The 11,808-nt window shown below is 49.0% G+C and overlaps 1 protein-coding gene across 2 annotated transcripts; it reads right to left on the minus strand.

The window, feature by feature from the left end:
• Window positions 1-1,072: 1,072 nt before the first annotated feature.
• On the minus strand, window positions 1,073-11,463 carry LOC140075765 (host cell factor 2-like). 2 transcript variants are annotated; one of them, XM_072122044.1, is made up of 9 exons: window positions 11,368-11,463; window positions 9,833-9,912; window positions 9,224-9,435; window positions 7,604-7,683; window positions 7,249-7,327; window positions 6,871-6,911; window positions 6,655-6,775; window positions 6,380-6,566; window positions 1,073-3,195 (listed from the first exon to the last, which is right to left on the minus strand). In XM_072122044.1, exons 3-9 carry the CDS (start codon window positions 9,408-9,410, stop codon window positions 2,589-2,591), a joined length of 1,302 nt encoding a protein of 433 aa, XP_071978145.1. In that variant the 5' UTR covers window positions 9,411-9,435; window positions 9,833-9,912; window positions 11,368-11,463; the 3' UTR covers window positions 1,073-2,588. The 2 variants fall into 2 exon arrangements, with proteins under 2 accessions (XP_071978145.1, XP_071978146.1); XM_072122045.1 differs by lacking the exon at window positions 11,368-11,463 and adding an exon at window positions 11,245-11,305.
• Window positions 11,464-11,808: the final 345 nt, after the last annotated feature.

The raw sequence follows: 11,808 nt of genomic DNA on the forward strand, positions 1-11,808 counted from the left end.
ACTACAGATATTTGGTCGGAGAGGAGCAGCTTTATTGTACAAGGAGAACTAATTGTACATTTATTCTGCACAAAAGACGAGGCGTTTCGGTGCGTTGGAGTCTTCATCCATTTAACGCGCTGGCGTATCCAGGTCTTTCTTGCACGTTTTTGGCCCTTTAAGCCACACCCACTGACCGATCATGTGATTAATTGGGATAGAATTCTGCCACACCCACTGACCGATCATGTGATTAATTGGGATAGAATTCTGCCACACCCACTGACCGATCATGTGATTAATTGGGATAGAATTCTGCCAATGTGTGAGCGGCTCCGACCGCCTGGAACCTTCTATGATTTAGGCTGCAGTCACACACATGTATGGGGGACGTATATACGGCCCCCCATACACTTCTATGGGCTGACGGCATCGTACGGGTACACTGTATCCTCAGCCGAATACAATGTATCCGTAGAACTATAATGGGGCCCATTTACTAAGGACCTTGCGCGAGTTTTCTGTCGGACTTTGCACATTCTCTTTAGTGCAAACTGCATCTACAGGTATTTAAGAAGAGTCGCACGCCCCATGTTAAAGGTGCACCAAGTTGGTGCCCTCTGAAGGCGCTTTCACATGTTGCGTTTTTTTATGCGTTTTTTAACATATTCTAAAGCCTTCAGCCTTGATCACATGCTGAGGTTACAATGAGTTTTAGCAAATGCAGTGGAAACACAATGGGGGTCATTTACTAAGGGCCCGATTCGCGGTTTCCCGACGAGTTACCCGAATATTTCCGATTTGCGCTGAATTTCCCTGGGATTTTGGCGCATGTGATCAGACAAACTGTCGCGGAGCTTGCACTTACCTTCACTCAGCCCAGCTCGGTGAACTCCAGGCGTTCCGATGCTTTTCAGCGCAGCAGAGCACAGCGGAGGAACTACCTTAATAAATCCCGGCTGGACCCGAATACAGCGCAGAGAACGCACCGCTGGATCGCGAATGGACCGGGTAAGTAAATCTGCCCCAATGTAACCTCAGCATGTGATCAAGACTGAAACCTTTGGAATGCGTCGAATGCATTAAAAAACGCAACGTGTGAACGTGCACCAGAAATCCTGAATCTGGCGCCCTCTGCACACTACACAGGACACTGCTCTTAGTAAATGTGCCCCATTGTGTCCGTTATTCTAGACTGATACAATGTTACAGCTGTGAGGCCAAAAGGTTCCACAAATCAAACCTCCCTGTATCTATAGGACATCGATCCCTTTAAGTGCCCCCTGTGAATGTGGCCCAACCTGTGCTCCGTGCACTTCTATTCCAGGACAGCTATGATCCTTAAAGGGGTTGTCCACTTTCAGCAACTAATTGATATTGTTTGTATAAGGAAAAGTGATTTAATTTTCCAATATACTTTCAGTATCAATTCCGTACCATTTTCAAGATCTCTGCTTGCTGTCCTTCTATAGAAAGCTTCTATGTTTACTCTAAGTGGATAGTAATCTGTCCCGGTTGATGTGAAGGCTGGTGCACAGCTCGTTAGTATCCCCGGCTCTGATTACTCTCTGCGCCTCTATCACACATTTCTATCCACTGGTAGTAACACAGGCGCTTTCTGCAGAACGACAGCAAGCAGAGATCTTTGAAATGGTGAAGAATTGATACAGAAGGTTTGTATAACTTCTATTTACACAAACCATATGAATTATTTATTAAGAATGGACAACCCCTTTAATCCCATAGCGGTGAGTGGAGTGCAGTTTAAAGGGGCGTGTGACTTCTGGTCCCTCCCCTGTGCTACAGCAGCAGTTTAATTTGTAGGACAACCCCTTAAAGTGAGAAGATACAGACAGTAGGAACCTCCATTCTTTACACTGTCCCGAGAGTGAAGAGAAAGCGAGGATCCTATTAACTCTTTCCACCCTGGGCAGTGAAGCTGTGAAGACGTTACAGAAGTAGCAACAGACGTAAAAACTTTATTTGTTCACCTTGCGATGAACAAGACATAAAAACCCTGATCAAGTTTTGGATTAATACTTGGTATACATCTGCACAGTCGGGGGTTCTCCTCTTTTTGTGTACTTCCCCTTTAAGATCCTATAATCTCAATGGTAGCCGATCACACTCCGGTGTCAGCGCTTTGGCACATAAATATGGATCCCTGGTCTGCACCAGCGAGACCCTCACTGTGACCCCTATAACATCAACTCCCACTCTGATGTGTTACCTCTGGGCTGCACATTACAGGCCCTTAAAGGGATTTTCAAACAAAGCTGGCACAGAGATGATATGGAAGGCCCCTCACACACATCTAGGGCGTCAGGGCTGCTCTCCTCTTCGCTCGGGTCATGTTCACACCAGTTATAAATAACCTGCAGAGTAAGTGGAAGCCTAAAAATATCCGGAAGAACAAGGCCCTAAGAGACGGCGCCTCCAGGATACGAGGCTCAGCACCGGGGACCCGCCGTCACTCATCACATTATGGCTGATAACAGAGAATAATATCCTATATAATCATTCTCCCTCCACGTCCATGGTGCCAACGGCCATCCCACCAGGATCAGCTCCGTAACAGATAATCCGGGAGATTCCCCTATAATCCGCCATCACTCCAGCGTAATCCGATTTACAGAGATCTCACAATGTCTGGAGAGCGGCCTCCCCCCGATCATCAGCAGGACGTCGTCCTGCTCCGCTGCATCCCCGCAGGGTCCGGCTGTCTGAGAGTAGTCATCATCCTCCTCCTCCTCCAGGAGAGTGAAGGACTCGTTCTCATAACTGGTCAGCAGGCGCTGGTCCTCCGCCCCCGAGGAGAACGGGCAGGCGCAGAGGACGGGGGAGGCCGGACGCTCATTCAACGTCTTCATCTCTATGAGGTTGGAGGTGGAGGTGACTCTGCCCGAACCCCTCGAGCGGAAGGAGTGAAGCTTCTGCACAGAGGAATCGCCTCCCGGAGACCCCGAGTGTTCACTGCACAGCGGAGACGCCCTGGTAGAAGATGCTGCCCGACCACCAACCGCGACCACACAGTGATACATCCGCGCATAGTCCACTCTCTGCTTATCCCGGGAGATCTTCTTCCAAGAGCGAGAAACAAAGTCAAACTTCCAGAAATTATGAGCAGGAGGGCGAGAAGGTAACCCCCCCCCAACCAGCCACAGGCAGCCACGGTGCACCACACAGCCATGTCCCACCGAGCGCGGGGGGCCGAAGCTGCAACGATAAGGGAGGGACCAGAGCAAGATGACATACAAGAATATAACTACTATAATACTGCACCTATGTACAAGAATATAACTACTATAATACTGCCTCCTATGTACAAGAATATAACTACTATAATACTGCCCCCTATGTACAAGAATATAACTACTATAATACTGCCCCCTATGTACAGGAATATAACTACTATAATACTGCCCCCTATGTACAAGAATATAACTATTATAATACTGCCTCCTATGTACAGGAATATAACTACTATAATACTGCCTCCTATGTACAGGAATATAACTACTATAACACTGACCCCTATGTACAAGAATATAACTACTATAACACTGCCCCCTATGTACAGGAATATAACTACTATAATACTGCCCCCTATGTACAGGAATATAACTACTATAATACTGTCCCCTATGTACAAGACTATAACTACTATAATACTCCCCCTATGTACAAGAATATAACTACTATAATACTGCCCCCTATGTACAAGAATATAACTACTATAATACTGCCCCCTATGTACAAGAATATAACTACTATAATACTGCCCCCTATGTACAAGAATATAACTACTATAATACTGCACCTATGTACAAGAATATAACTACTATAATACTGCCTCCTATGTACAAGAATATAACTACTATAATACTGCCCCCTATGTACAAGAATATAACTACTATAATACTGCCCCCTATGTACAGGAATATAACTACTATAATACTGCCCCCTATGTACAAGAATATAACTATTATAATACTGCCTCCTATGTACAGGAATATAACTACTATAATACTGCCTCCTATGTACAGGAATATAACTACTATAATACTGACCCCTATGTACAAGAATATAACTACTATAACACTGCCCCCTATGTACAGGAATATAACTACTATAATACTGCCCCCTATGTACAGGAATATAACTACTATAATACTGTCCCCTATGTACAAGACTATAACTACTATAATACTCCCCCTATGTACAAGAATATAACTACTATAATACTGCCCCCTATGTACAAGAATATAACTACTATAATACTGCCCCCTATGTACAAGAATATAACTACTATAATACTGCCCCCTATGTACAAGAATATAACTACTATAATACTGCCCCCTATGTACAAGAATATAACTACTATAATACTGCCCCCTATGTACAGGAATATAACTACTATAATCCTGCCCCCTATGTACAGGAATATAACTACTATAATCCTGCCCCCTATGTACAGGAATATAACTACTATAATACTGCCCCCTATGTACAAGAATATAACTACTATAATACTGCCTTCTATGTACAGGAATATAACTACTATAATACTGCCCCCTATGTACAGGAATATAACTACTATAATACTGCTCCCTATGTACAAGAATATAACTACTATTATACTGCCCCTATGTACAAGAATATAACTACTATAATACTGACCCCTATGTACAAGAATATAACTACTATAACACTGCCCCCTATGTACAGGAATATAGCTACTATAATACTGCCCCCTATGTACAGGAATATAACTACTATAATACTGTCCCCTATGTACAAGACTATAACTACTATAATACTCCCCCTATGTACAAGAATATAACTACTATAATACTGCCCCCTATGTACAAGAATATAACTACTATAATACTGCCCCCTATGTACAAGAATATAACTACTATAATACTGCCCCCTATGTACAAGAATATAACTACTATAATACTGCCCCCTATGTACAAGAATATAACTACTATAATACTGCCCCCTATGTACAGGAATATAACTACTATAATACTGCCCCCTATGTACAGGAATATAACTACTATAATCCTGCCCCCTATGTACAGGAATATAACTACTATAATACTGCCCCCTATGTACAAGAATATAACTACTATAATACTGCCCTCTATGTACAGGAATATAACTACTATAATACTGCCCCCTATGTACAGGAATATAACTACTATAATACTGCTCCCTATGTACAAGAATATAACTACTATTATACTGCCCCTATGTACAAGAATATAACTACTATAATACTGCCCCCTATGTACAAGAATATAACTACTATAATACTGCCCCCTATGTACAGGAATATAACTACTATAATACTGCCCCCTATGTACAAGAATATAACTACTATAATACTGGCCCCTATGTACAGGAATATAACTACTATAATACTGCCCCCTATGTACAAGAATATAACTACTATAAGACTGCCCCCTATGTACAGGAATATAACTACTATAATACTGCCCCCTATGTACAAGAATATAACTACTATAATACTGCCCCCTATGTACAAGAATATAACTACTATAATACTGCCCCCTATGTACAAGAATATAACTACTATAATACTGCCCCCTATGTACAGGAATATAACTACTATAATACTGCCCCCCTATGTACAAGAATATAACTACTATAATACTACCCCCTATGTACAAGAATATAACTACTATAATACTGCCCCCTATGTACAAGAATATAACTGCTATAATACTGCCCCCTATGTACAAGAATATAACTACTATAATACTGCCCCCTATGTACAGGAATATAACTACTATAATACTGCCCCCTATGTACAAGAATATAACTGCTATAATACTGCCCCCTATGTACAAGAATATAACTACTATAATACTGCCCCCCTATGTACAAGAATATAACTACTATAATACTGCCCCCTATGTACAAGAATATAACTACTATAATACTGCCCCTATGTACAAGAATATAACTACTATAATACTGCCCCCTATGTACAGGAATATAACTACTATAATACTGCCCCCTATGTACAAGAATATTACTACTATAATACTGCCCCCTATGTACAAGAATATAACTACTATAATACTGCCCCTATGTACAAGAATATAACTACTATAATACTGCCCCCTATGTACAAGAATATAACTACTATAATACTGCCCCCTATGTACAAGAATATAACTACTATAATACTGCCCCCTATGTACAAGAATATAACTACTATAATACTGCCCCCTATGTACAAGAATATAACTACTATAATACTGCCCCCTATGTACAAGAATATAACTACTATAATACTGCCCCCTATGTACAGGAATATAACTACTATAATACTGCCCACTGGCTGCTCCATGATGTCTGATCTCACCTGGTTTTGATGATTGACCAGTTGTGTCTTCGAAAATCAAATCTCCAGAAGTCATTCTGTTCTGCCATGTTTTTTAGTCCCCCAAACAGGAACATAGCAGCATTATGGGTAACACAGGAGTGTCCATGCCGGGGTCCGGGGCCCATGCCTCGTGTGTGTGGACTCAGTGGCGCCCATTTCTGAGTATCTGCAGAGGAACAGACAAGAACCATCCAGTGTTACATCAGAACAGACATCACATGATCGGTCACTCGCCCTCACAATCCGGTAATTACCAAAATAAAACACCCAGAATTCCTCCACCGTCCCCTCGATATCGAAGTAGCCACCATACACAAACATCCCCGCCTGGTACACGACCGCACTGTGACCCTTCCTATTTGTGGGTCTATTCACCTGCAATACAAAGAGAGTTGTATAACTGTAGTCCCGCCCCTGAGGAGCACTCCCGCCCCCAAGGAAGCCCCATCTCAACATATAGCGAGGATTACCTGTCCGTCCTGGGCCTTGACTTCACACCATCGTCTTGTTTCTGAAGGAGAGAAAGAACATGATCCATCCCTCTCCTCTAATAAAGTCACAGCAGGAGAAGCGTGACAATGTGTCAGGGACGATCCTTTTACACGTTATATAATTTTATTGCACATTTAGAGACCCGGGGCCTTTATAGTTATAACGTGCACCATAAACATGTAATATAATTCATGTATCACACAGATGGCTCCTATAGACCTACTCGGGGGAGGGGCACAGGGTCAGACCCGCCCCTCAGGATCTCTGGTTCTCCGGGGGCTCAGGGATTTGTCACGCTTCTATCACGCTTTATATTAACCTCTTGTGTTCCGGCCCCCAGGTCACCCCTTGCTCACCTGTACAGTACATCCAGAGCGGAGTATTTTCTCGATTTCCCCCGAAGTCCACCATTCCCCCGAATACATAGAGCGCGCCCTGCGGAGGCAGAACGGGGGGTTAGGATCAGATGGGATGGAACAAAGTTGCAGTGTGGTGTCTGTGAGGGGCTTGGGACCGATGTGTCTATTCTCCTAATGTGATAAAAGGGTCCTCCGACTATGAGCAGATCCTCACTAGAGCCTGAGAAGACGGAGCGTTACATTGTATCAGCGAGTTACACTACAATGTGGGGGTCATGACCTCATTGGGTAACAGCCAGTGATGTATCCCGTTAACACCTTTAACACTATAATGTGTAGAAATCGGGGTCACCTGATGAGCCACCATGGAGTGTCCTTCCAGCTTGTCGGGGGCTTGACGGCAGCTCGGAAGCTGCTCCCAGCGGCCGAGACCTGGAACAACAGCGGAGACAGTCAGCGAGAATGGAAACACGGAACGAGAGTCGCAACAACGTGTTTACCCAAAACAACGAGAGACTTAACCCTTCCGCTGCCAGGCAAAAGCGCAAGAGGTCCCTGAGTGTAAGGGGTGGGGGGGTGGCGGTGGGGGGGGGATAGAGTGGGAATCGCTGGCTTTGTCATTTTTAGGTTTTATTTGTATTTGTCCCAAGGGGCAGGAGGTCGTTTTATGCTTTTTAGCGCTTTAGGACAAGAACAAATCAAATGTAAAACTATAAAAGTAATAAAATGTATCGTTCCTCCACCCCCCCCTCCGCCACCTACGCTCCCCTTCTCCTCCACCTCCGCCCCCCTTCTCCTACACCTCCGCCCCCCTTCTCCTACACCTCCGCCCCCCTTCTCCTACACCTCCGGCCCCCTTCTCCTACACCTCCGGCCCCCTTCTCCTCCACCTCCGGCCCCCTTCTTCTCCACCTCCGGCCCCCTTCTCCTCCACCTCCGGCCCCCTTCTCCTCCACCTCCGGCCCCCTTCTCCTCCACCTCCGCCCCCCTTCTCCTCCACCTCCGCCCCCCTTCTCCTCCACCTCCGGCCCCCTTCTCCTCCACCTCCGCCCCCCTTCTCCTCCACCTCCGCCCCCCTTCTCCTCCACCTCCGCCCCCCTTCTCCTCCACCTCCGCCCCCCTTCTCCTCCACCTCCGCCCCCCTTCTCCTCCACCTCCGCCCCCCTTCTCCACCACCTCCGCCCCCCTTCTCCACCACCTCCGCCCCCCTTCTCCACCACCTCCGCCCCCCTTCTCCACCACCTCCGCCCCCCTTCTCCACCACCTCCGCCCCCCTTCTCCTCCACCTCCGCCCCCCTTCTCCTCCACCTCCGCCCCCCTATCCTCCACCTCCGCCCCCCTTCTCCTCCACCTCCGCCCCCCTTCTCCTCCACCTCCGCCCCCCTTCTCCTCCAACTCCGCCCCCTTCTCATCCAACCCCGCCCCCTTCTCCTCCAACTCCGTCCCCCTTCTCCTCCAACTCCGTCCCCCTTCTCCTCCAACTCCGTCCCCCTTCTCCTCCAACTCCGTCCCCCTTCTCCTCCAACTCCGTCCCCCTTCTCCTCCAACTCCGTCCCCCTTCTCCTCCAACTCCGTCCCCCTTCTCCTCCAACTCCGTCCCCCTTCTCCTCCAACTCCGTCCCCCTTCTCCTCCAACTCCGTCCCCCTTCTCCTCCAACTCCGTCCCCCTTCTCCTCCAACTCCGTCCCCCTTCTCCTCCAACTCCGTCCCCCTTCTCCTCCAACTCCGTCCCCCTTCTCCTCCAACTCCGTCCCCCTTCTCCTCCAACTCCGTCCCCCTTCTCCTCCAACTCCGTCCCCCTTCTCCTCCAACTCCGTCCCCCTTCTCCTCCAACTCCGTCCCCCTTCTCCTCCAACTCCGTCCCCCTTCTCCTCCAACTCCGTCCCCCTTCTCCTCCAACTCCGTCCCCCTTCTCCTCCCCGGCTTAGAAAAGGGAAGGGCACGTTCCGTTTTTGTGGTTTATGTCGCTCACCTATACTGTAGCGCCAGAAGTCTCCCAGCGCCGTGTCCTGCCGCCCTCCGTGGACGTACACAAAGCCGTTATACGCCAGCGCCGCGTGCTTGAAGCGGTCACATGGCACCTTCTCCCGGCGGGACAGCGGCTCCCAGGCACAGTCCGCACTCTCCGTGATCATCGTCACCAGCGGCTTCTGCGGCATCGTCACCCACACTGCCCCCTACAGGCTGCGCACAGACAATGCAATGTAACAGTAACAAGAAGCAATGCAGTGACATCACATGGCGGGGGCCCTGGGGGACATGGGGGCCACCCACTGGACTTCCCCTTTAAATTAGTATTTTAGGGTGAAAAGGGGAAGAAATTCCAGATCCTTCAGCAACAAAAAAAGAACAAAAAAAAAAAACCCAAACTCACCCAACGGGTCCTCGTGCAGCACATTCCACCAGAGCTGCCCCAAATACCAGAGCCAGACCCCGGGGCAGGGACATGGACTTTCCCACAATTCACTATTTCTCTATATGAGAGCGATCGATAGCTGTGTTCATACTGAGCCTCCTGGTTAATGAATGCAATGACAGCAGTGAGGACTGACACATAGGAGAGTGTGGAGCCGCAACTTACCTGCAGTGCGACTTATCAATGACCCCAGGAGTCACCATGTCACACACGGAGATGGTCACATGACGCCTGAACCTCATGCCCTGAGAACAGAGATTACAGCAGGAGTAAGAGGACGCGCAACGTAAACACCGGAGCGTAATAAAGGTCACATGACCAGCAGCGCAGCGTAATAGTCATATGATAAAGATAAGGGGCAAATAGTAACAACAGGGGGGGGGAAACTAAATATAACTGCCCCTCACTGAACTCCAGATATAGGGACTGCCCCTGTAGTGTCCCCCTGTGATGGGGACTGCCCCTGTAGTGTCCCCCCTGTGATGGGGACTGCCCCTGTAGTGTCCCCCCTGTGATGGGGACTGCCCCTGTAGTGTCCCCCCTGTGATGGGGACTGCCCCTGTAGTGTCCCCCCTGTGATGGGGACTGCCCCTGTAGTGTCCCCCCTGTGATGGGGACTGCCCCTGTAGTGTCCCCCTGTGATGGGGACTGCCCCTGTAGTGTCCCCCCTGTGATGGAGACTGCCCCTGTAGTGTCCCCCCTGTGATGGGACTGCCCCTGTAGTGTCCCCCCTGTGATGGGACTGCCCCTGTAGTGTCCCCCCTGTGATGGGACTGCCCCTGTAGTGTCCCCCCTGTGATGGGACTGCCCCTGTAGTGTCCCCCCTGTGATGGGACTGCCCCTGTAGTGTTCCCCCTGTGATGGGACTGCCCCTGTAGTGTCCCCCCTGTGATGGGACTGCCCCTGTAGTGTCCCCCCTGTGATGGGGACTGCCCCTGTAGTGTCCCCCCTGTGATGGGGACTGCCCCTGTAGTGTCCCCCCTGTGATGGGGACTGCCCCTGTAGTGTCCCCCCTGTGATGGGGACTGCCCCTGTAGTGTCCCCCCTGTGATGGGGACTGCCCCTGTAGTGTCCCCCCTGTGATGGGGACTGCCCCTGTAGTGTCCCCCCTGTGATGGGGACTGCCCCTGTAGTGTCCCCCCTGTGATGGGGACTGCCCCTGTAGTGTCCCCCCTGTGATGGGGACTGCCCCTGTAGTGTCCCCCCTGTGATGGGGACTGCCCCTGTAGTGTCCCCCCTGTGATGGGGACTGCCCCTGTAGTGTCCCCCCTGTGATGGGGACTGCCCCTGTAGTGTCCCCCCTGTGATGGGGACTGCCCCTGTAGTTACCCCCTGTGATGGAGACTGCCCCTGTAGTTACCCCCTGTGATGGAGACTGCCCCTGTAGTTACCCCCTGTGATGGGGACCGCCCCTGTAGTTACCCTCTGTGATGGGGACTGCCCCTGTAGTTACCCCCTGTGATGGAGACTGCCCCTGTAGTTACCCCCTGTGATGGAGACTGCCCCTGTAGTTACCCCCTGTGATGGAGACTGCCCCTGTAGTTACCCCCTGTGATGGGGACTGCCCCTGTAGTTACCCCCTGTGATGGAGACTGTCCCTGTAGTTGCCCCTATGACGCCCGGATGTCGCGGCTGCTCTGTCAATTCTGTGTCGCGACATAGCCGATCAATCAGAGCCGCTGTATCGCGATGTTACTCACCCGTCGCCCGAGCAGAGTCCCTGCACCTCCCTCAACACCGGAGGAGAGCAGCGTGACGTCACCAGGCATCCTTTGTAGTGGGAGGGACCGAGGCGGAGTGACAGGAAGCGAGCGTAGACCCCGCCCCCATGTACAACTGCGCCGCCTGCTGCTCAGTGATGGAACAACAGCTCCACATAAACTGCAGCGAGTGTAATGTACACAGCGACTACAGCACAAGCAGCAGAATAGTGAGTGCTGCCCTAGAGTACAATATAGGATCTTACTTAGAATTAGTACAGGATAAGTAATGTCATGTATGTACACAGTGACTGCACCAGCAGCAGAATAGTGAGTGCAGCTCTGGAGTATAATACAGGATGTAACTCAGGATCAGTACAGGATAAGTAATGTCATGTATGTACACAGTGACTGCACCAGCAGCAGAATAGTGAGTGCAGC

Source organism: Engystomops pustulosus, chromosome 8 (assembly GCF_040894005.1).
Source record: "Engystomops pustulosus chromosome 8, aEngPut4.maternal, whole genome shotgun sequence".
Classification (NCBI taxonomy): Eukaryota; Metazoa; Chordata; class Amphibia; order Anura; family Leptodactylidae; genus Engystomops; species Engystomops pustulosus.

Coding starts and splice junctions, on each gene's coding strand:
- LOC140075765 (XM_072122044.1), bottom strand. CDS start 9,410: ATGCCGCAGAAGCCGCTGGTGACGATGATCACGGAGAGTGCGGACTGT. Junction 7,684..9,223: donor CTTCTGGCGCTACAGTATAG/GTGAGCGACATA, acceptor CTGTTGTTCCAG/GTCTCGGCCGCTGGGAGCAG. Junction 3,196..6,379: donor TGGTCAATCATCAAAACCAG/GTGAGATCAGAC, acceptor TTATCGTTGCAG/CTTCGGCCCCCCGCGCTCGG.